Source organism: Nymphalis io, chromosome 27 (assembly GCF_905147045.1).
Source record: "Nymphalis io chromosome 27, ilAglIoxx1.1, whole genome shotgun sequence".
NCBI classification, from domain to species: domain Eukaryota; kingdom Metazoa; phylum Arthropoda; class Insecta; order Lepidoptera; family Nymphalidae; genus Nymphalis; species Nymphalis io.
Genome location: NC_065914.1, coordinates 1,207,472 through 1,233,367, shown reverse-complemented (window position 1 = coordinate 1,233,367; position 25,896 = coordinate 1,207,472). Strand labels below are relative to the sequence as shown.

The following is a 25,896-nucleotide window of genomic DNA, read 5'->3' as shown; positions in this document are numbered from 1 at the left end:
GTTACTACGCGTCTTGACGGTTCTAAAATCTTAAATTCGTACCCATATTATTCAACAGTGCTCTAAGGACTAGGAGAGTAATCATATCATAATATTATAAACGCGAAAGTGATTTTGTTTTTTTGTTTTATGTTTAGCTTTCACGTCTTAACTACTAAACCGATCGTTATGTAATTACATACACGTCAAGGATATAGAAAAGGAAATAGGCTTCATAACACTTATTATTATATATTAAATATAAATTTTAATGCAGAAAAGCTATGTTACAAAACGTTGATGTAACAATTGAAACTAAGCGATAAAAGTATAGTTTAAAACTTTAATTGGAGCATAAATATTACGAGCACATGTACAAACGAAATGGCGCCAAAGGAGCCGGGTCCGCGCCATCTGTCAATGCGCCCGGTTGCCATCTTGTGACGTCAGCTGCGCGGGGTTTTTGTTTTATTTTCGATGATAATTTTAGATTCCAGTTTCCAGAGGACTTCCGTTGGATTGTGATTAAATGAATTCGTATAAGAACGTTCTGTGGAGTTGTCTTATTTTGTTTTTGTTGTTTTTTTTCAAATGTTCCGATGTGAATTCTGATTTTTTGTCGTATTATTCACGTTTTGTATGTTATCTGTATATTAAAAAAACATTGTAGGAATAAGTAAATGACACACAAAGCATTGAAATGGTACATTGATATGGAATTGCATGATAAATAGTTGAATTTCGGATTGAAAAAGGTTTTGACTGATAAAAAAAGATGAAATAGGCAAATGATAATTCTATAAAATTATTTATATACGTACGTAATATAAACATAATAGAACGCTTTTAATTTGTATTCATTGATTTTCTAGTCATAATCAAAATATACTTTAATAATAATAATAATTATTATTATTTATTTGCATGAAACATAGTTTTACAGATGTTATTATTTCTCTATAAGTATCTAATACATTTCGCCCGCGATAGGCACGCAAATATGTATGTTAACAAGTAATTAATATTAAATACAGATCGCACCAAATGTACATTAAAATAATTATATAAAAATATGTATAAAATGATAGGTATATAAAATAAAAATTGGTTTAAAATTAACAATAATTAATTAAATTCAATGATTTACTTAAGTTTATACATTGATTACTTCTTACGAAAACTGAATTAATTTTCAAATAGGTCTGGTTTGAACGTGAGTTAGCTAGTTATAACCACAAGGGACATGACATCAGTTCCCAGGGCTGGTCGCCAATGTGGCGATGTATGGGGCGTTTACTGTTTCCCACAATGAAAATTTATCTGTGGTGACCACCTCCCACCAGGTTACCCACTCGTTGCAAGCTTTACGTTTAATTGAATCTTGTAAAATGATGATTTGTTAAATATAGCTATATAGTTCATCAGTTTAAACTTTCTTCTCAATCGATTCAATAAACGAACGTCGTAAGTGACCAATCGATCAATAAACGAACGTCGTAAGTGACCAATCGATCAATAAACGAACGTCGTAAGTGACCAATCGATCAACAAACGAACGTCGTAAGTGACCAATCGAGCAATAAACGAACGTCGTAAGTGACCAATCGATCAATAAACCGTGTTACTGATAACGTTGATAACAAAACTTAATCACTACAAAATATTTTACATAATAAATATTATAATTGTAGTTGTTGTATAATTAAGTCGAGATGGCCCGGTGGTAAGAACGCGTGAATCTTAACCGATGATCGTGGGTTTAAACCCGGACAAGCACCTCTGAATTTTCATGTCCTTAATTTCTGTTTATAATTCATCTCGTGCTTTTCGGTGAAGGAAACCTGCATGTGTCTAATTTCATCGAAATTCTGCCACATGTGTATTCCTCCAACCCGCATTGGAGCAGCGTGGTGGAATAAGCTCCAATGCTTCTCCTCAAAAAGGGAGAGGAGACCTTAGCCCAGCAGTGGGACATTTACAGGCTGTTACTATAATTGTATTTTTTTTTTATATTTAAAGTATGTTTTGTATATAGTATATATTATGAGGTATCAATATATATTGATATTTGATAATTTAGAGGATATTTTCCATGAGATTTTATAATATGCTTACTAAAGAAGAGAAAAATATATATATTTAAAAGGAAGCGTTTCCCTTTTTTATCCAGTCGACTAATTCAAAGTGAAATTTTAGCACACCAATACAAATAGACATAGAGATATTCGTTTTTGGGATTTAATCAACGTTTCACCCAAAAAAATGCTCAATATATTTAATTTGGGTGAAAAAAACCGATATTATATACATCTCTCAATCGGCTTAAAGCGATTACATATAACTATGCCCGTCCCGATTTCGTTTGCACGAAATAGGATTTTTTTGTTAAAAAAAAACTGTTAACCAATCACAAAGCCACTGGGTTTAACCTTATATACAAACTATTTTTTTAATGAAAATCGGTCCAGCCGTTTAGGGAGTTCAGTGACATACACACGTACGAAAGAAATATATATAAAGATTAATAGTGCAAGGGGTTTTTATTATATTTAGCGGAGCAACAGGCTTATTAGAAGGCGACTGTTGGGACTTTGATTAATTTGTGTCCTAAAAGTGGGGGAGTTTGAGAATTTACTCGTTTTTGGTAAAAAAGAATCGACTAAATAGTGTGACAATGACATTTTGAACGGCCTTTCTAAACGCTGGTATGTATACATGTTCAGGTATAAATGTTCCTCCACCATGATAATCCGATATTAACCCGAGTTGAAGAGATCGGGCTCCGGACAAACGGCTATACATGCTTTTCGAGGGAGAGACGTGTGACACCGAAAACTTTTTAATTCTGTTATGAGTGTAAATAATAATTTTGTACAGTCACGACTCGAGATTCGAACACAGAAGCTCATGATTTGCAGCCGCTCAGGCCAGCTACGAGACCAACGATGTTAGGTTAACTAGAAATCGAAATAAAATCAAAATTCAAACTAAAAAAAATACTGTACAGACAGCCAACACGCAATTTCTCTCGCAATCAACTGAAGTCTGGTTACGTTTTGTCCGATATAATCTACATTTCATTGGCTTTGAATAACTTCTGTTAGGATTTAACGAATCGTAAAATATTCATGGTTCTTGCTAATCAGACTTTTCTTAATTTGCTTTATCTGAATTATTTTTAGCAATTTATTAACAGTTTTACCTATAAATGTTCAAGAGGTTATCAGATAAACAATGCTATGTCTTCTTCTATCGAATGTCAAATCAATGATGACAGAAAGAGAGCAATCAGTGATTAACTAAACACCGCTTAACAACGCTTATAATTGTAGTAATATGCCTGTAAATACACTGATAAGCTAAGTCCATTTAAGAAGCTCATTTCACCATGATGCGCCAATGCGGATTGGAGGATATACATGAAGCAGATTTTAATCCCACAAAATGTACTCCTTCAACAGACACGTGATGAATTATAAAAAAAACACAAATTAAGCACATGATAATAAATTGGTGTTGCCCATACGTAAAGTATACGTAATGATTATCTTGTGTGCGAACGTAGCTTTATTATTCAATTCTATAGATAAAAAAATTATGACAATTGTAGATAAAAAATATTTTTTGTCTATGAAGGACGTCCGCCATGTTGATTGTTTTGCGCGCGAACTAACGGCTTGTACCGTTACGGGTGAAAGACCTTCGCAAAGAATATTTGTCGTTATCACCTCTTAATGTTAATTACAAGGTTTAATTTCGTTTGCTTTGTTTTAAATCAATTAAATGTTTGTGTTGCTAAATATAAAAGTCGAAAAAGTTATCCGTTTATTTATCTTATTTTGAATAATACAAAGTTCGTTCGTGTTCCAGCTATTAGAAATACATAAGTAATTTTCTCCTCCAGTTATGCGTGAAGCTTGCGTGGGGGGTGGGATTGATAACACAAGGCGTTAGTCTGTAACTGAGTTTTCGAGCAATAATACGAATTATTTTGTAATCATGAGACTTCAAAATTGGTTTTAAGCTCTTTTTATCCATTCTGTCATACAAACTCGATTTATAAACATCCAATCGAAGAAGTAAAGATAAACACCAAACAACTCCGTCGACATTCAAAACGCCATTTTTTCACAAATCCATAATGAATGTCAGCTACAGCTTTGTGCAAGCTCGTCTGAGTAGATACCACTGTTATACTTACTCATTAGACCACAAAATTACACTATTCTTGTGGGACCTGGAGTTAGTATTTATTTGAGTTAGCACAAATCTGTTCTTCTCAATGCGTCCTTGAATTAATTTAAGTGTTATTTCAATATCAAAGTTTAATGTTCGACCGACATCTAGAGAGTAATGTAATTAAAAAGCTTGTGTAATTTTCCCCATGACGTCACTAATCGGCACATCAACCCAAAACCAACAGAGCGCGTCGGAAAACAAAAGTCACTGAAGGCCGTATTGCGCACCGTTACATTAGTTACTTTAAACGTATATTAAGCAAATATTATGTATATGTATCGTCTAGTATTTAAATCATAATCATTTGTGATTTGTATTGTTTAATGGTGTGAAAGTCCTGGGTTTACTGTCGAGACATTGTCAGTAGCGACTTGGAGTGGAGGTGCCTCAGTGCGTGAAGCCGTTGGTCTTGCGCCTGAACTCTTTTCGGTTGTGTCGGATTTACCGTCACATCGAAATATGAGATTCAGGGAAGAGTTTTTTTGTAAAATAGTTAGAGGGATACAATCCCGGAGACAATCCCGGAGCAATCTTAGGAACTATGTTATGTCCCTTGTGCCTATAGTTACTGACTCCAAACCGGAACACAACAATACTAGGCTGGTAGTGCCTTGGCTATGTAAGCGATGGATACATTTCTTACAATGCCAAAGTCTTTGGGTGTTGGTGACCAATTACTGGTGCTAGGGCTTTGTGCAAGCTCGTCTGGGTAGGTACCACCCACTCATCAGATATTCTACCGCAAAACAGCAATACTTGATATTGTTGTGTTCCGGTTTGAAGGGTGAGTGAGCCAGTGTAATTACAGGCACAAGGGACATAAAATCTTAGTTCCCAAGGTTGGTGGCGCATTGGATATGTAAGCGATGGTTGACATTTCTTACAATGCCAATGTCTAAGAGCGTTGGTGACCACTTACCATCAGGTGGCCCATATGCTCGTCCGCCTTCCTATTCTATAAAAAAAAAACTAAGTACTGCTATTTAGCGGCAGCACATCTGATGAGTGGGTACTACCTACCGAGACGGGCTTCCACCAAGCCCTGTCACTAACGAAGTAAGTAAATAGTGTCTGCGTTTGCGTATTGTGAAAAATTCTATGTCCCGCACAGACCTCCCTCTGAGAAAGGCCGCTTTGACCCAAATCCATTATCAACATCATTGCATCTTTATAACTGAGGTCTGGACTACGATAATATTGATCTGCTTGGCTATAACCCACTGCTGACCAAAGTTTTTTCATATTGAGGTTAAGGCTTGTAACTTATTCCACTATGCTGCTCCAATACGGGTTGGTGCATACGTGTGATAAACCGTCACATACACGCGCATGAGATGAATTATAAACACAAAGTTAAACGGTGAAGCGAATATTTTACATAGTAAAATGTTTTTGTTAAAGTATTCGTAAACATTTATTTTTGAGTATTTAAAGTATTTTAGAAACATTAAAATATGAAACGGTATTTAATACACTTTTTGTGCGCTCGGAGTTTCGGAATGTTCTCGAAAGTTTTAAACATTGTGAAATTTAAATGATATCTCCCGCGGGAATTGTAATTGGTACAAATGAACTTCTCCCAATGCTTTGAGCAAATGTATATAACCAGCTCTCATATTTCCATTTAACTCTTCCCTTTAAAGTTGAAATTCTCAAAAACAATCTTACAGTATGATATAGTAGTGTTGACTTTTCATTGATAGTCAGTCAGGAGAAACGATTTTATAAGTATAGATAGATTAGAGAGGATTAAATCGCATTTTTATTCTGACTTATGGAGATTGAGCAAGCAAGCTCTACTGCGTTGTTATATGTATAAAAAAAAAACTGGTGAAGTTTCTTTACGAAATCAGTTTTTAACTCGTAGTGGAAACTGCTCTGTCCAAGAATTCCATTGAAAATGTTAGACCACGATTAGTACCACATACGTGTATCTACTTAGGATCTCGTCTCGAAATGAATGACATGTCAACCGTTATCTTTTAACAAAAAGCTCATTAATGTTATGTGTGTGAATTACACTGATTTGAAATGAGGTGGCTGATTATTATCAATTGCTATCTAAAACTAGCGGTTAACCCCGGCGCTATTCAAAGATTACTTATGTCTCCAATAAATTAAACTAAGTCTGATACATAGACTAAGTCAATAATATGAAAAAGGAATTGGAATGAGATTCGATTTTAGATATACTTGTTACTATTGCACCATCTTTCAAAGCACGTAATTAATTTAAAAAAAAAAAAAGGTTAACAAGATTTTTTTCCAACATTTTTTTCAAATACGTTATGCAGACGCTTCTAAACATTTCAAAGTTCGTATAAAAACATTTTGTAAAGATCACGAAATGCTGATGTACGAACTTTTAACTATCAATTTAAAAGCTCCTAAGTCTGTTTTAATACTCAAGTGACAATGGCTCTGAAGTGTGACGATGCCAATATACACACACATATATATACACCTATTTTGGCCTTGGCGTCTAAACTCAAGGGAGACTAGCCTATAATCGTGAGATATTCTGCGTCATGTGTCGACCAACCCGCATTGGAGCAGCGTGGTGGAATAAGCCTTAAGCCTACTCCTCTTGAAGAGAGGCCTTAACCCAGTATGGCCTTTACTAGTATCAAATATACTTTTCACATCATTCATTTCTATTTTTTTATGAATTATCTTTGGAAGTAAAATTATCTTGTTTTGTTTTAAAATTCGTTTTTATTTCGTAACAAGTAATTAATATGATTCCTAACGTCTATTCAAAGTTAGATCAAACCGCAGGTCACTGACCGCAGACCCGTTTGCCCATTGTACTGAGCCAACCGGTATGCTACGTAGGCCAGGAGGCGAGGGCTATAGTAGAGTTTTATTTTAATGTTTGTTGAAATAAGTAATATGAACATCTTTAGAAATTTGAAATAGGAAGATTTATACTTTAATGTTACTTTTTGTGCATGTGGATATTTTACACATTGTGATTGTATTATAAGCAACGAAAACTTTTTTTTTGTATCTTTATTAGCATACATTACTTCGAATAAATTTATTTATTACTGACGAGGTTTTTTTTAAAAAAAATAAGCAATTTGTAAAGTTGTTTGTGAGAAAAGTTATGACAGTCACAACTGCATATATAGTGTATAAATATAACTCATTGAGGACAAAAAAGTTTGGTAAAAACCACGACTTGCATTATAAAGAGAAAGTAACTAAATCGGGTTAATACACGGAACACGTCGATTTAACATCATAATAGAGAACTTTGAATCATTGTAGCGTTAAAGTGGATTCTTGTTGAGTCATTTGATGGCTTGACGCCTTAAGAACTTTAATCTCCATTGAGATGTCGACATTATGTGAAGATTTAAATGGAATGATACTTTTCGTTTTTAAAGGTTTTTTTTTTTCATTGTCGATTGAATATTTTTATATTTCGAAGAAGTGTATGCAATGAAATTGGGCAGGTGGTGGAACAAATATATAAAATGTTGTATTTATAAAAATATATACATTATATAGCTATAAATACATAGAAATACTAACGATGTGCATATATAAAGTTTATATAAAGTGATATATAATATTACGTATATAAGTGATAAATAATGGTCTTTCACTCGTTTTATAAAAGTGTCAATAGTTAGAGATTGGCGAACATGTAATTTTATTTAATATAAAAAAGATTACAGCAAAAGTCTTGTTCTTTGTGTTACACCTTGAAATATATGGACATATACGCAAATTTTAATTTATATTCAATGGCATATATACATATGAACTAAGTAATTTTAATAGATAACCTTTAAAAGAATAAGTAAATATTAAATCTATTTACTTTCTCAACTGAGCTTAAAGCTATGCTAGACTGACAGGATTGAACATACGGCTTTCACATAACCGGATTATTTATCTTTAATCTATTGAAAATTATCTACAGACTACAGCACTCGTCTAAAACCAATAAAAAATTGCTTATATTCAATTTAAATTATCAACATTAATTAACAAATATACACTATCAATTAAATGAAGAAAAGTGAATTAATTAGCCGATCGTTCCCTGGCCTATACCTTTCACTCTGTAGAAATCACGATGCAATCTCGGTATCCTTGGCCTTTTGCGACATCAGCTAGTTCATTATAATTAATTATTTACTTACTTAATATCAGGAAATATTTAAAATAATAATATTATATTTGGTGGTAGGGCCTCGTGCGAGCGAGGTACACACTCACCGGATATTCGACCGCTAATAAGCAATACGTAGTATTATTGTGTTCAAGTTTGAAGTTTTCAAAGATTATTCAGCCTGCGTCACTACAGGCTCAAATGATATAACATCTCGGCTCAAATCACTTAATTCCCAAAGTTGGTCGCGCATTATAAGTAATTGTTAATAGTTCTTACAGCGCCAATGTCCCAGGGGCAATGGTGGCTCATTACTTGCGTACGTATGATATAAAATGTCTGTGCCTGAGTAAGCTAGTGTATTGAAAACGAAGTAATAGTAATGACTATTTAAGATTTATTCTACAAAATGTTTGATGTCACAGCGCTGGTCTTCTGCAAAGCGAGTATAGGTACGCTTGGACGGCGTCTAATATATATAATTTTCTTAATTGTTATAATACAATATATAATAAAAAATACAGTATGTAAACACAAAAGTATAATTAACGATTATATATAGCAACAGGAAATGCAACATAAAATACGATTGTATCGCTTATACATACTACTGTAATTCCTTCCTACATAAAGGCGATCTTCATCTTATGTGTATATAATATACTACCCACACCACTATACGATATATAATATACTGGCGTTGAACACCCTTGGGTCTTTTTTTCTCATACTTTCAAACAACTCTTAATATTATCAAAACTTTTATCCTAATTACGAAGTTTTGAAGGTTGTACTCAACAAGAAAATCTAACTAAAACATAAGTGCTTTTTTAGCGTTTATAATAATAAAGATGAGTACTTAGTAGTAGGGCTCTGTGCTAGCTCGTCTGGGTAGGTACCACCCACTCATCAGATATTCTACCGCAAAACAGCAGTACTTGGTATTGTTGTGTGATATGAAGGGTGAGTGAGTCATTGTAACTACGGGCACGAGGGACATGATATCTTAGTTACTAAGGGTGATGGCGCATTGGTGAAGGGATGGTTACATTGCCAACGTCTATGGGCGGTGGGGACCACTTACCAAAGGTGGCACATTTGCGCGTAAGCCTACCTATAAAATAGATGGTGATATTACAGAAATCATAATAAAAATTATATTTGCTTAAATTGAATAATATAATATTGGTGTTCATGCGAATAACGCCTAAACTGTTAACCTATATTACAAGAGCGATATTATGCGTTTCAATCGTCTATATCGAATATGTTATAGCCGGAAAATTGATTCGAAACGGTTTATTGATAAGCTGCCATTGTTCGATATGATATTATTCAAATAAGTTGTTCGAAAATATATATTTTTTGTTCCAAAGTGTGTTTGTCTGTTACGCTTTTACTTCTTAACTACTCTGTCATGAAATTTTGCATACACGTTGTCCGAGGTTCACTAAACGGTACGTAACACTGACCCCCCCCCCCGTATTAAATAATAATATGTAACCTATATTTTAATCTGTTGCGTTACACATACTTATTGATTGTCATAAATCTGCTACCAGTTCAGAAATAAACACCTCAGACCTGAGGGGAACCGTCGAAAGAAATTCAGCGGGATTATTTTTTTATATGTTATCATTTACAATTACAGGTAAAATATAACAATAGAATTGTATTATTTTTTAATTTGAAATGGCCTGGAGGTGATCGTTTCATATCCAAGGTGTGCAATCGTCTAAAAAGTCATTGGTTGTGCCCTTTAGCACACAAGCGTTCTTTAACAATTCGCCTATGTGTATTATATTGACATGATGACATTCGATATGTCGCATCACTGAAAAATTGGTTCTCTTGTAAGAGCAAGGCCTGAAGTTTAGACCAAGCTATTTTAATAATAATGATGAATGAAGGTCAGAAGCTTGCACGAAGCACTAGTGAACATGCAACCTCAACTATGCTTAGTGCGAAGTGTATATATCATCTTGGTATAAAAACGTATCGCACTTTCGAATCACGTCCGATCACTTTATCTCATTAACTTGCATGAGAAATTGTACGAAATATATTCAATAAGGCTTAAAAGGGTTTCGTATGCTATATATTTCTTAGTACATTATATATATATATATATATATATATATATATATATATATATATATATATATATATATATATATATATATATATATATAGACAAGTTCTCAAGGCAGTGCGTAAACATGCATAACATGATAGGAACATATGTGCACAAAACACTACCAAGTTCAGTGATGGCATAACCTTCAAACCGTCTCCTTCAGAGGAGAAGATAAATTAGTCCTTAGATAACGTTGTAACATAACTAATATATATATATATATAACATAACTAATATAATGTCAGTCAACTAAATATAATGTCAGTGCCACAATTTTAAAAAAATTTTAATTTAAAAAAAGAAATACATCAAAATGTCTCGTTCCAATTATAATATTCTGACTTTCAATAATGACGCAGTTTAAAAACTGTAATAAATTTTTAATTATATTGCTTGTCATTACATTTTCATTAATTCAATTCCAATTATGTGTATTTATTTATAAGCAAGCTTACTGATGGTAGAGCTTTGTGCAAGCTCGTCGGGGTAGGTACCACCTACTCATCAGATATTCTGCCGCAAAACAGCAGTACTCGGTATTGTTGTGTTCCCGTTTGAAGGTCGAGTGAGCCAGTGTAATTACAGGCACAGGGGACATAACATTTTAGTTCCCAAGGTTGGTGGTGCATTAATTAGATTATTTAAATATAAATAAAGTAACAATTATTAACATTTAATTTCAAACAACAGAAGTCAGCGTCGTATTATTTATTCAGAATGATATTTCAACTACAGACCCCTAAAAATGATATCGTTGTTGGATCGAACGTGTCGTACAGCTAACTTATCGAATTAAGCACAGTTAAGCATTAATAAACGTAAGTTTTACTTTCTACTTGACGGGAACTTGGCACACTTTTACGTTGCAATTAGGGCACTTTCGCATGTAGCTGTTGCTTATTGTTTTTTTTAAATTAGATATTTCATTTACTTTATTATTAATTAATTATTATTTCTAAATGCGTCAATAACACAACAGTTTAAGGGTTGTGAAAGTCGCAAAAAGTCGCTGATGGTACGGCTAATTCGACACGGCCGTATACATTTCACGCGTAGGGCGAGCTTTACGTGCATTCCGAGGTACGGGAGTGTACAGTGTACATATTTTCAACTTCCATACTCAGACAGACAGAAAAACCCAATAACTTTTTACTGACGCGACTCGAGATTTGAACCCAGGACCTTATATCTATCTATCTAGGCCTTATATCTAGCCACTAGAACGAGGCAGTCAAGTCTCACATGTTCATACCATGAACATTACATAATAATAGGATCTAACGACCTTGCTTATTAAAGCTTGGGGGGTGCTCAGTCAAACAATACTGTCGTCTTCTTTCAAATGTCGAATCAATGATGACAGAAAGAGATAAATCTGTGTTTAACAAAACAACAACAAAGGCAATAGCGTAAGTTTTTAAAGTTGTAAAACGCACTGTGTACATACGCCTTATATAACTGCAGTTGATAGTGTAATGGGGTCGCCATAAAGTTTATTGTTTACGTGTAAGCACCGCTTTATCGTGTTTTTCAGTTACTCATTAAACTGTTTTTTTTTTTTCTGATTACGATTAACACGGAAATTTATTTTTACATAATACAGTAATATTCAAATAAGTACATCTAAGTTAGTAAAGAACAGCTATAAATATTAAAGAAGTTTTATATTCGTGTTTTGTTATTAATGTATTTTAAAAAGTGATAAACACGCGTAATATAAGTTTAAATCCGAACAACCGTTAAATTTTCCAAGAATTTGTTTTTGTTTCAAATTCATCGTTTGTTCGGAATGAAAACATCGTGAGAAAACCTCCATATGCCGGAAATAACTTTGAAATGTACAGTCGCCTTGTACTGAAGCGCAGTTGTACTTTCTTCTAAAGTTTACTGTTCCCTACCATCTCTGCTCGCTTCGTCTGCGTAATATTCAGTTTGTGAATATACGTAAGTCTTATTATTAAATCATGTGAATGTTACTCCTGGATAAAGTAGCTTTCTAATGGTGAAATCGCTCCAGTAGTAGCAGTTTATGGATTACGGTTTAAAGAATTAATTTATCATAAAAGTGTTTCTTTTACATAAACTAAAGTGTCATAAACTTTACATATATATAAATTATTTTTAACCTTCGATGCACAATCAATAATATTACAGTAAAAAAGTGCATTAAGATATTATAGTGAAAGCCTGTGGATGTCCCACTGCTGTGCGAAGACCTCTCCTTTTTTTTGAGGAGAAGTTTGGAGTTTTCCAAACAAACAAACTAATCTTCACTAAAGTATATTTAGGCACAGGACCAACGCCATCACATTCTGGACTCCAGGGTGCTATTGCATATCTCTAAAGAAAAAACCCAATAACTTCATACGGGGTTTGAATCCAAGGCATCGCGATCTGTTAACCATCACCACCAACGAGAAAATCTCGTGCAAATTATTTTCTATAAGCGCAAGAATGTAAACAATAAACGAGTATTATACAAACCGGCAACATTACAGATTTATGGTCACATTCCCCACAATCGACGTAACATGATTTAAGGCTAATTGCCAGTGTTTTGTGCCGTGATGTATAGCGCTAATGACAACGAAGTTCTGTGGTTTTGCACGTTTTATCATTTATCCCGTTAAAATCCGGATTCAAATATACTGATATAAATTATGTACTATACAGCTTTTTCTAATTACAAGAGAAGGACAAATAAACAGCTTCGACATTTATTTTACGCGATATAATTGGTAATCTTGAATGCCTCGTTGGTCTAGTGGCTTGATATAAGGCCGCAGACCCGGAGGTCCTGGGTTCAATTCCCAGGTCGGGCCAATAAAGAAGTTATTGGGTTTTTCTGTCAGAAAATTCTCAGTAGCAGCCCGGAGTCTAGAAGTTGGAAGTGTGTACACTCCCGTGCCTCGGTTGGTCCTGCGCCTGAACTCTTTCCGTGTCGTCCGTCCGCTCCGTCCGTCTGTCCGTTCCGCGTCGTGTCGGATTGCCGTCCCATCGGATTATGAGAGTTAGGGAATAGAGAGTGCACCTGTGTTTGCGCACACACTTGTGCACTATAATATCTCCTGCGTAGTTGGCTAATCTCTCTTGAGATTGGCCGCCGTGGCGGAAATCGGTCTGGAGGACATTATTATTAATCTTGAATAATCAATGATTTTCATTATGTATTTGCGAAAATTTCGTCTTGAATGTCGGGGAATTTGTTATCGCAATTTTGAAAGTGAAATTAAAGTAGATATATGTAGATAATTGAAATAGTGCTGTATTATAAATACATATTAATCATTATATAGTCGAGCTCATAGCAAATCACATAGATTATGTATGTATATATAAGGTTTGTTTATCTTCACTCCGTCTTGATTGAAATAGGCTTTAGTTATAATACAGGATTATATCATTAAAATTAACATCAGTTTGAAATGTAGATTCTACCGACAAGAATCGACAAGAAATTTGTTAGTTCATATTGTAATACGTGTTTTAAATTACGCACAGAATTAAGATAGAAACTCGGCATATAAGTTTATATATAGCTTTTTTATCGTTAGTAATACTTCATTATTATAGTGGTTAGGTTAATCGTGCATTTTAACCGATGATTACGGGTTCAAACTTTAAGAGCAATTCTTAGCCCAATCAATCAATCATTCAACAGCCAATCATTGTCCACTGCTAAACATAGGCCTCTCCCAAGGTGCGCCAAAGCTCCCTGTCCTCCGCCTTCCGCATCCAGTTGGTGCCCGCCACCTTCTTAAGGTCATCGGTCCACCTGGCTGGAGGGCGCCCTACGCTGCGATTGCCGATTCGCGGTCTCCACTCTAGGACTCGTCTGCTCCAACGGCCATCGCTCCTACGACATGCGTGACCAGCCCACTACCACTTCAGCCTGCTAATTTTGCAAGCTATGTCGGTGACTCCGGTTCTTTTCCGGATAATCTCATTTCTGATCTTATCCTTCAAAGATACTCCGAGCATAGCTCATTATATTCTTAGCCCAGCGGTGAGAAATTTTATATTTGCTTTATATGGAAAACCTTCTCTTTCATTATTAACAATATTAGATGGAATCTGGTAAAATTAGGCTTTCAAATTATTATACCACCGTAAAGACATAATCAAGTGTATTATGAGGTGTATGAGGGCGCAAAGGGGTGAACGCCCTAATCAATGGTTACTCAGCAACGGTGTGCCAACAATGATGTCAGAGTGGTAACACTATTGAGGGTGAAATAATCCACACTTGCATGCTTTATTTAAAGGTTTTTTCATTACCATTACAATGTTAACGTAACTCGTAAACTTTGTTATATATTACTTGGTGACGCTTCAGGAATAGAAATTGTATTCGTTCAAAAATGTTCTCGAAAGTTCGTCTTTGTAAACTCAGAGTTTGCGAGTCCTTCGATATGTGTTTGGCGAAGTTGGAATACCACATGATATATACAAGAATTACTTATTTACAGTTCCAAATAAGCTTGTGTACAGCATGTGAATCGAACCTACGACATTTACATCGCTACGCGACCCGTAAACCATTACGCTATTGAGTCTTTAATTATATATATATATATATATATATATATATATATATATATATATATATATATATATATATATATATATATATATATATATATATTATAGAATAGGAAGGTGGACGAGCATATGGGTCACCTGATGGTAAGTGGTCACCAAACGCCCTTAGACATTGGCATTGTAAGAAATGTCAACCATCGCTTATAGCCAATGCGCCACCAACCTTGGGAACTAAGATTTTATGTCCCTTGTGATTGTAATTACACTGGCTCACTCACCCTTCAAACCGGAACACAACAATATCAAGTATTGCTGTTTTGCGATAGAATATCTTATGAGTGGGTGGTACCTACCCAGACGAGCTTGCACAAAGCCCTACCACCAGTCCTATTATTTATATTTATGATATCCACAATAATATTTATTATTTTTGATAGAAATAATAATAAACATTGTATAAATACGATGTAAATATGTAATTGAAACGCCAATTTTCCGCCTCCACAAAGTCAATACCCCCCTTTCCCCTCCTTGGACTAGGTTTCAGTTCTATTATACAATCCCCGAGAGCGTTTGCTAATGAATACATTTAAATTATAAAAAAACTTTTATAAACAAGCGTGGAGTTAGAATTCGTTGATTTTATTTATGCAACGTAAATAATAAATTAATTGTATTTTATCAACATTCCCTTGGTCATTAATCAGATTAAAGTAAACAAACTGTCTTCTCCGTATAATCTACATACAGCATCGGTGATAACATAAAATTTAATTTACTAAGATTTTAACCAAAATAAATTTAAGCGAATAAGTGTTTCGTAATCACATAAATTACGAAGTTATTATACACTTAAATTAATTCGTTTAGGGTATTTTTATGAGCACAGTTGTTTTATTCTTTTATTTTTATAATATAGATAAGCGTTAGAGCATATGGGACACCTTATGGTAAATGGTCACCAACGCCCATAGACATTGGCATTTTAAGAAATGTTAACCATCGCTTACATCGCTAATGCGCCACCAACCTTGAGAACTAAGATGTCATGTCCCTTGTGCCTGTAATTACACTGGCTCACTTACCCTTCAAACCGGAACACAACAATACTAATAAGTGGGTGGTACCTACCCAGGTGAGCTTGCACAAAGCCCTACCACGAGTAAACCCTACCACCAGCTTAGGTTATTTTTATAAGCACAGCTGCCTAAATAATTGCCTTATTGTTAGAAAAATATAAACGATAAAAGCTAATTATAAATTCTTAATTATGGGTGAATTAATAAACATTAACTACGGCCTTAACCTATAAATTAGGGGTTATTTAGGGGTTGATTAAAAACTTACGACCTTACTTATAAACGTTGCTAAGCCGTTTTGATAAACACTGACTCCTCTCTTTCTGTCATCATTTGATTGACATTTGTAAGACGAAGACACAGTTTTTAAATTTAAATTGTTTGTAAGTCTATTTGAATGAAGTAATTGGTTTGATTTAACTGCAGTTTTAACATTTAGAAAATATATAATGTCATTTGGTTTACAAACTAATTATTTATGTACTTGAATCATCGAAACAATCGCGTCAAACAATCTGCGTGTATAATATCCATATACGTAAGCAATGGCTAAGGAGAGATCGAGTATCGACGGTATGAACGGCTTCGGGACAAAGCAAGCTATTTCTGTGCAGCGGATGCGCCCGCGCAGCGGCGCGTCGTGTAGCGTTGACAGAAAAAAATAAATTAAATATTACATTTTATAAATAACAATAATTAGCATTGAGAAATCGAACAGCAAGCAAATATTATATACATACCTGCAAAGTTCTAATACAGTATTATTTTTATTGATAAATGTCATTATTATTATAATTATACATAACAAATAAAAAATAAAAATCTCATACCACGTAGTTATCATATCTTATTTATAAATATATAGGTAATTTAAATTAAATATGAACTTGTAATTTTACTCAACACGTCGAAAGTCGAGACAAAAGACTTCAATGAAATGGAAATAAATATTCAAAGACTTATAAAGTTTATTGCGGCTGTTCACTCACCTCTCTTTCTGTCATTACTAATTTGACATTCAAAAGAAGAAGAGCAGTGTTTACCTAATCAAACGCTAAGCAACGTTTTATAAGTAAGTAATAGCCTGTGAATGTCCCACTGCTGGACTAAGGCCTCCTCTCCCTTTTTGAGAAGAAGGTTTTGGAGCTTATTCCACCATTTTGCTCCAATGCGGGTTGATGGAATACACGTAGCAGAATTTTAATGAAATTAGACACATGCAAGTTTCCTCACGATGTCTTCCTTCACCGTCAAGCACGAGATGAATTATAAACAAAAATTAAGCACATGATGGTGCTTGCTTTTGTGGGTTTGAACCCACGATCATCGGTTAAGATTCACGCGTTCTAACCACTAGGTCACCTCGGCTTCATAAGTAAGGCCGTAACTTAATGCCGACTGTACTGATGCGTGAGAACGGCAGCAGTCGACGGGCGTACAAATAAACATGGTTGCTTGGTTATTTTAATTAAAACTCATATCAATACTTCGGGTGTTTTGTAAAGAAATTTTGGTTGAATGTGTTCGTCGCATTTATATAATACTTAGCATTAATGAAATCAAAAGCTATTACATAAATATGATATTAAAAGAAAACACGAACGTGTCATTAAATCAGCCTGTGGGAATGATTTTAAACCTTCACAAAATGAGTTGCCCAGCAGTGGAATAGGAAACGATTGTAGCCATTCTTAGATTAAATAAGAAATATTAGTTTCTAATGACACCGAAGTTACAAACTCGGGCATTGTTTGAATCTAAGTTACAAAGCCTCCAGCCTCAAATCCACAGAGATTCCAATTAAACTCAAAGACTCCGAGCCGTGGAATGTGAAATATTTACGAAACAGAAGATTTTCTAACTTTTTAATAATCGTAACAATTTATAACTTGAGATTTTTTTACAACATGGTGCTCCGAGTTTATAAACGTATTTTGCTTGTAATCAGAATTATATATACTAACATTATAAATGCGAGCGAGAAGTAGCTCTGTCTATCTGTTACGCTTTCAAGGCTGACCTGAACCGATTTTGATAAAATTTAGTATAAAGCAAGCACCCCATCACGCGGGCGATTAGTTATATAGAAATAAAAATATAATATACTTTATTAAAGTACGCTCTCAGAAACCTCTAAATCAGCATTTTATTTGGTGTAACTCTGGGTACAACTCATCAAATATTCAACCGCCAGCTAGCAATAATCAGTATTGATGTGTTCCGATTTGAAGGGTGAGTGAGCCAGTGTAATTACAGGCACAAAGGATATATTCATGTTAAAAATATTAATAAGTAAGGCTTAAGTGAGAGTGACTACTGAGTTTCTTGACGCTTCTTTATAGAATCTACAATCCGAACCGGTTAACTTAACATTACAATTGATTTTGTAAATCTATTCAAATGCTTCTGGGAACTTAAATAAAGTATATTTTTATTTTACAGCCGAAGAATATTGGCCAGAATTATTATCGGTTGGGCCATTTATCCGTCTGAAAATACTGTAGCATAATTTTGAATAGTATTATCTCGACCTGACTAGACCGTAAACTTAAATCATAATAAATTTGTTATTAAAACATGTCTACAAAAATTTGAATTTACATCAAGAATATCGTTGCTTTATTAAAATATTTAAAAAAATACGGTCGAAGCTTACCTCCGTCTAAAAAAGTATCATTATTAATACCGTCATAGACTCTCCACTGTATCTTGAACTATCTAAAGGTTAAAATCTAATGATAAACAGTACAAAATCACTCCAATAATGACAGAACGTAGTTCAGGATCCATCGGTTTTGAATTACATAACTCCAAAACACCTTGCCCGGGAAAAAAAGATCCTACATTGTTGTTTTTTTGTTACAGAGTGAAAGGGACGACGACAGCGGTGGACACCCGTGCGCGAGTGAGACAGAAGAGTCCAGTTTAAACCTGTTTGGATTTTTTTAAACCAAAAAGGTTAAAAAGTGACCGCTTTCGTGTCTAGTTATGCGAGTGTGTGAGTGTCTGTGAGAGGATTTCTATAGAACAAGATGGCTGCCCTTCCCGCGCTTTTTGGACTTCTCCTTCTGACTATTGTCTCAGGTAAGTCGTTTTTATTCATTATAATTTATTCCCCAAAAGTGTCTAATTTGGTCTAGAAATTCTATACTAAGATATTTATATTTTTAGATACACAATACATATTTTGAGTGATTAAATTAAATTCTATTTATTACATATAATTTAACAAATGTCTAAAGCAAATATTTCAATGATAAATCGGAAAAAAATTGTTATAAAGTTTCATGACATTATAGAGGGTCACCTCGTAAAATAAGTAATTTGAAGTGGCAGTTTAAATAAGGTTTGACTCTAAAAATAATTAAAAAACAAACTATTATTATATATCTGTGCCCGCTTGTGCTATTCTGTAAGACCTCACTTCTATATATCTGCTATACTATTCTGACGCGTGTATTCTTGAAGTCTTATAATTGTTATCGACAATCTCGAATATCACTTTCTGACATTTCACGATCGATTTCTGGGGTGAGTTCGAAATGTTCGACTTCGCCGTTTTGTATGAGTGAGATTTCAAATAAGCTCGTACCAACACTTTCGAATCGTTATTTTACAGCATTATATTACTTTACAGGATTATATAATAATGGTCTACATAAAACGTTTTTATTGTAATGGATATAACTATATTGGATTACGTGGCGCACACCAGTAAATCATGTCGGCGTTATTTTTCCGACGTCTTCAATAATAATCGTAATATTTCAATCAATTTACACGAGACATTAATGTATTATACACCTAAATCTTCCTTATGAATGACTCTGTGTATTAATGAAAACCACATGAAAACCATTTGGTAGTTTTTTAATTTATCGCGTTCGGACAGACAGACGCGATGCGGGCACTTGTTTTATATTTATAACATGTAGTGATTATTTTAAGACTTGACTGCCTCATTGGACTGGTGGGTTAAAGTAAGACCGCAGACCCGGAGGTCCTGGGTTCAATTCCCAGGTCGGGCCAATAAAAAGTTATTGGGTTTTTCTATCAGAAAATTCTCAGTAGCATCCCGGTGTCTGGAAGTTGGAGGTGTGCAAACTCCCGTGCCACGGAAAGCACGTAAAGCCGTTGGTCCTGCGCCTCGTCGTCCGTTTGTGTCGGATTGCCGTCCTATCGGATTGTGAGCGTGAGGGAAGAGAGAGTGCACCTGTGTTTGCGCACACACTTGTGCACTATAATATCTCCTGCGCAGTTGGCTAATCTCTCTTGAGGTTGGCCGCCGTGGCCGAAATCGGTCTGGAGGACATTATTATTATTATTTTTAGACCCGAAGTTCGAACCTAATTTTGTTTACGAACATTATTGTAATTAATGTGAAACAGTTATTTCAAAGCTAGTTCAGGCGTTTCGTACGATATTTAAATGAATGTGAGCGTGGTAGTAAACAGAGAATTTGAAAACCGCTTTGTGTTTCATTCGTTTGGAAGTGACTTTTTCTAGCGTGAATTTTTCTGTAAAAAATGTTCTGCACATTCTAACGTTTGTACTAAATGGTTTAACCCCGGTCCGTTAGCGCAGAAAAGCGATATATATCAAAAGTAATTGAGACGTACATTACCGATTATATACGGAAATACACACGTAATCATTGATGATTAATGCTATAAAGATTCTTACTCACACAAAAATTGTTACCGTATTCGACTTTCCAATTGTTTTCTCATTTAAAATATATTGGCGGACTGGCTACTGTGCGTTTGTACCGTGAGAAATATTAACCACCCCTTAAATCAATGCGTCACCAACCTTGGGAATTAATATGTTAGTGCCCAAGGTTGGTGGCGCAATGGCTATGTAAGCGATGGTTAACATTTCTTTCAATGCCTATTTCTATGGGCGATGGTGACCACTTACTATCAGGTAGCCCATACCTTTGGAACTAAGATGTTATGTCCCTTGTGTCCGTAATTACACTGGCTCACTCACCCTTCAAACCGGAACACAACAATACCAATTACTGCTGTTTACCTACCCAGACGAGCTTGCACAAAGCTCTACCGCCAGTACTTACCATCAGATAGCCCTTGCTCGTCCGCCTATTTATACAAAAAAGGAAAAAAGTTCTGAGACTTGATCTGTCTCTATATTTTAAAACAACAACCTTTATACTGTAGATATTACTGTATTTATCGTGTAATTGAAAATAGAATTGAACCTCCTAAAACTACTAGTTTGATTTGAATCCGCCAAAATCCATTTACTCTCTACACTAAACCATCACGACTATAACATACATTTGATAACTATAAATTCAGGTTATCTACTTCAAATTATAATTCAAGGCGATAACTTCGAAATTAAATACTTACGATTAAAAACTGGAAATAAACTTGTATACCTTAAACCGCCCCAGTGCCAATATTGATAAGCCTCTTATCAGAAGGTCTCTTGAATTTGCAAACTTAAATGATTCAAGAGTAAAACATGTGGATTCCAAACGATAATTTCACGATCAAACCCGAACAAGTATCACATATTTTTCTAGTGATTAAATTGTATATATAATATAAATATAACTTATATACATAATACGTATTAAATGGAAAACATTGTGAGAGAATCAGCTTGTTTAAATGAAATACTTTTTCTTAAGAGAAGTGGACGCCTTGGAAGAGTTTTGGGATGTTAGTTTATTTGTTACGTTTTCACGTCCTTACTACTCAATAAATTATGAAATTGCAAACACGTTGTCAGGGGTACAAACTCTCCTTCACGTGGACGAAGCCGTCGGAAGCTAGTCAATGTTAAATCTCTATTTCTCAGACCTCGTGATACAATATAAATTTAGTGACTCAAATTTAGGATCAGTTTCTATTATGGGCAAATAATAGCACTTGATAGCTAGACTGTAAGGGTACAAAAATACGAAACGCTTCGAGAAAAGGTAGGTAGTGTCGTGTGCTTCCGTTGTCTTGTCTTGGTGGGGACATATATGATATGCATAATGCGAATAGAAAACATATTATATAACATAACAAAGTAAATAAGTACATTCAAATTTACTGGTGGTAGGGCTTTGTGCAAGCTCGTCTGGGTAGGTACCACCCACTCATCAGATATTCTACCGCAAAACAGCAATACTTGATATTGTTGTGTTCCGGTTTGAAGGGTGAGTGAGCCAGTGTAATTACAGGCACAAGGGACATAAAATCTTAGTTCCCAAGGTTGGTGGCGCATTGGATATGTAAGCGATGGTTGACATTTCTTACAATGCTAATGTCTAAGAGCGTTGGTGACCACTTACCATCAGGTGGCCCATATGCTCGTCCGCCTTCCTATTCTATAAAAAAAAAAAAAAATCATGATTACGCGCCCCATTTTTTAATTTAAAGCAAATTTGCAATAGTAGCTGTAATAGTGGGACGCGTCGTAACTATAATTTTCACGTGGTTAAATAATAAAATGTAGATTAACTCAAGGTGGTGATGCTTCGCTTAGATAGGACGTTCCCCACGTTAAATGGATTCTCTTCAAGAATAACAATGATTGTCATCGGAGTTTTGTCTTCCAAAAATATCACAATTGTAATGTTAATAAGTCGCGATCTATTGTAAGTTATCCATTCCAAGTGTACTGAACAATGCAGGTTATCCATTTTGCATTATAGTAGCAAAACCAGGAAGATATTGTGTTGTTTATATATATATATATATATATATATATATATATGCTTAACAGTGGCGTAGCTATCATATAGTTTTTATCACCATTGAAAAAATGGTTTACGGACGCTTAGAGGGCAAAAAAACATCTTTATAAAGAAGATTCAAGTTAAAGCTGGTATTATTCAATTTTTTTATCAGACTTAGACAATCAGCTCTTGACCCCGATAGGTGCAACTCAGGTATAAACAACATCGGGCAAAAATAAAACCAATAATACTTATGAACTAGAATATACTTACAACACGAATTAATATAGGCTGATATCACGAGATCTCCGAAAGTAAGGGATTGACTTTTCGCAATTCCTATGCAAAATAAATTTAACATCATTTGATCAATTAGAACATAAGTTTTCAATTAAATAATAATAATGTCCTCCAGACCGATTTCGGCCACGGCAGCCAATCACAAGTGAGGTTAGCCAACTACTCAGGAGATATTATAGTGCACAAGTGTGTGCGCAAACACAGGTGCACTCTTTATTCCCTAACTCTCATAATCCGATGGGACGGCAATCCGACACGAACGGAAAGAGTTCAGGCGCAGGACCAACGGCTTTACGTGCTTTCCGAGGCACGGGAGTGTACACACTTGCAACTTCTAGACTCCGGGCTGCTACTGAGAATTTTCTGACAGAAAAACCCAATAACTTTTTATTGGCCCGACCTGGGAATTGAACCCAGGACCTCCGGGTCTGCGGCCTTATATGAAGCCACTCGACCAACGAGGCAATTAAATATATAATACGTGTTAAACGAAGTATGTTTGAATGAGTTAAAAAGATGTAGCAACACCGACTGATTCAGATCTAGAAAGGAATTGTGGCAACACAACACAATTTACGTAATTCAACACTTTCGCGTTCCCCCGTCTTGTTGCGGCGTCTTATTTTAATGTTACTCATTATAAACTATGATAATATAGTAATATATTAACTGTATTTTTTTTATTCAAATAAGATATTTCATTAAAGACTTAAACGTATACACATAAAAATGGGTTCTGTGATTTAAAAAAATATACGTTAAATGTTTATAACCGTCTTTCGAACTGCTGTAAATTATTTTTTATTTTTTTGATGTACCAGTCTATATACTTATTATCTATTTGGGTATACACCTCATGCAATATAAAAGTAGAAATTAATTATGATTAAAATATTAACACATTGAGATTAAATTAAGATAAAACACTTTCATAACTGGATGTAATGAATAATTTATGAATTTTACCGAAATTACAAATAAAATAAAAGCTAAACGAGATAACGAGTTAAAAGAAATTAAAAAGGGCAAACGGTTAAGGTATAATTTTCTTACGGAAGTTAATTAAAAAGTCACCAAATGGATCCAAAAACAAAACATTTTGACCGAGATAGTTCTCAAAACGGCTAAAAATGATGCAATTATTTTTAAATATGGAGTATTCCAAGATGTCGTCGCTCATAGGGGGGTCGGGATGGTTGGCGTTCTATGGGGGAGGCTTTCGTCCAGCAGTGGACGGCAAAAGGCAGAAAAAAAAAATATTCCAAGATACCGTTTAGTCTTTATATCAACAAAATCCGTTAATTTAGAAGTTCACGTAGTTTTACTGTCCACTTCTTAGGCTTATCGTTAAAATGGCAGTTATGAAGGATTTTCGTCACAAACTGAATTCCACGCTGGAGAAGTCACGTGTTCAGCTAGTATATAGTCGGGATTGTGTCACGTGTACAATCTGCTCCACATCGGCTCTCCTTTTGTAGTTAACAGAAAACAGCTTCATAATGAATACAGTACTTTTGACATGGTCGATAGCTGGGTAACTTTTTTTAATGTAAACATATTCTTCCTGTACACTTCCCGTGACGATTTAGGGTTCCGCTTGTGACCTTGAAATTATTTATTGAATTTCAATCGATTTTACACAATAATATAGTATTTTGGATATTCTATTGGATATTTAATGGATAAGTATATTATCCGAGGCCTTAAAAATACACAGAACAACATTTTATAGTAATTAATTACAATAAAGCATCGTTTTTTTTTTTTAATTCTTATTTAAATTTTGTCACAAATGTTTCCTGGTAGAGATCGCTGCATCGATAAGTTTCCCTTAACACGCGTTTAACTTATTATATTTTCTATGCTATGTGTCACAAAAAAAAAAAGCCGAGATGGCCTAGTGGTAAGAACGCGTGAATCTTAACCGACGATCGTGGGTTCAAACCCGGGCAAGCACCACTGAATTGTCATGTGCTTAATTTGTGTTTATAATTCATCTCGTGCTTAACGGTGAAGGAAAACATCGTGAGGAAACCTGCATGTTTCTAATTTCATTGAAATTCTGCCACATGTGTATTCTACCAACCCGCATTGGAGCAGCGTGGTGGAATAAGCTCCAAACCTTCTCCTCAAAAGGGAGAGGAGGCCTTAGCCCAGCAGTGGGACATTAACAGGCTGTTACTGTATGTGTCATACATTATGTATTGTGTTTGTGCGCAAAATATTTTATAAATATATAAACTATCAAGCGAGTTCGCGTCGTCGCAAACAGATAACGACAGCAGTTCTAGTAATAATAATAATCGTTATCCAAAATCTAATGTTTTGAAAATCATGAACAGCAATTATGCGGCAAGTATATACACTTACAGAATATTCCTTGTAGTAGAATCCGGTATCATAAGTTCTAATAATTGAAAAAAAACGTAATATGTTATGTTATGTTATTACTTTAGTAAAATTGGAAATTAAAATTATACTCCTTAATAAAATAATGTCAGCCTGACCGATTTCGGCCACTGCGGCCAATCTCAAGTAGCCAAATGCGCAGGACATATAAATAGTCAATAAGAGTGCAAAGCATAAGCACTCTATTTCCTCAGTCATAATCCGATGGGATAAATATACTTAATAATACACGGAACCCTCGTTCCTCGTGTCCGACTCGCACTTAACTGTTATTTTTTGTAACTCGTTGCAATGTCTCACAAATGTTTACGTTGTCGCGTCTAAATATTTACAGAACGTACACACAGGTTTATGTGTTTAATTTACAATTTTTAATTGTTTGACTTAA

The 25,896-nt window shown here is 34.7% G+C and overlaps 1 protein-coding gene across 5 annotated transcripts in view; it reads left to right on the top strand.

Moving 5' to 3' along the window:
- The window catches only part of LOC126778711 (fasciclin-3), a 125,771-nt gene that overhangs the window by 18,219 nt on the left and 81,656 nt on the right, over positions 1-25,896 (top strand). For all 5 annotated transcript variants that reach the window (XM_050502330.1, XM_050502328.1, XM_050502327.1 and 2 more), the window contains exon 2: positions 18,968-19,186. In XM_050502330.1, the coding sequence (XP_050358287.1) occupies positions 19,135-19,186 (52 nt within the window). In that variant the 5' untranslated portion in view covers positions 18,968-19,134. The remainder of the gene's footprint in view (positions 1-18,967; positions 19,187-25,896) is intronic.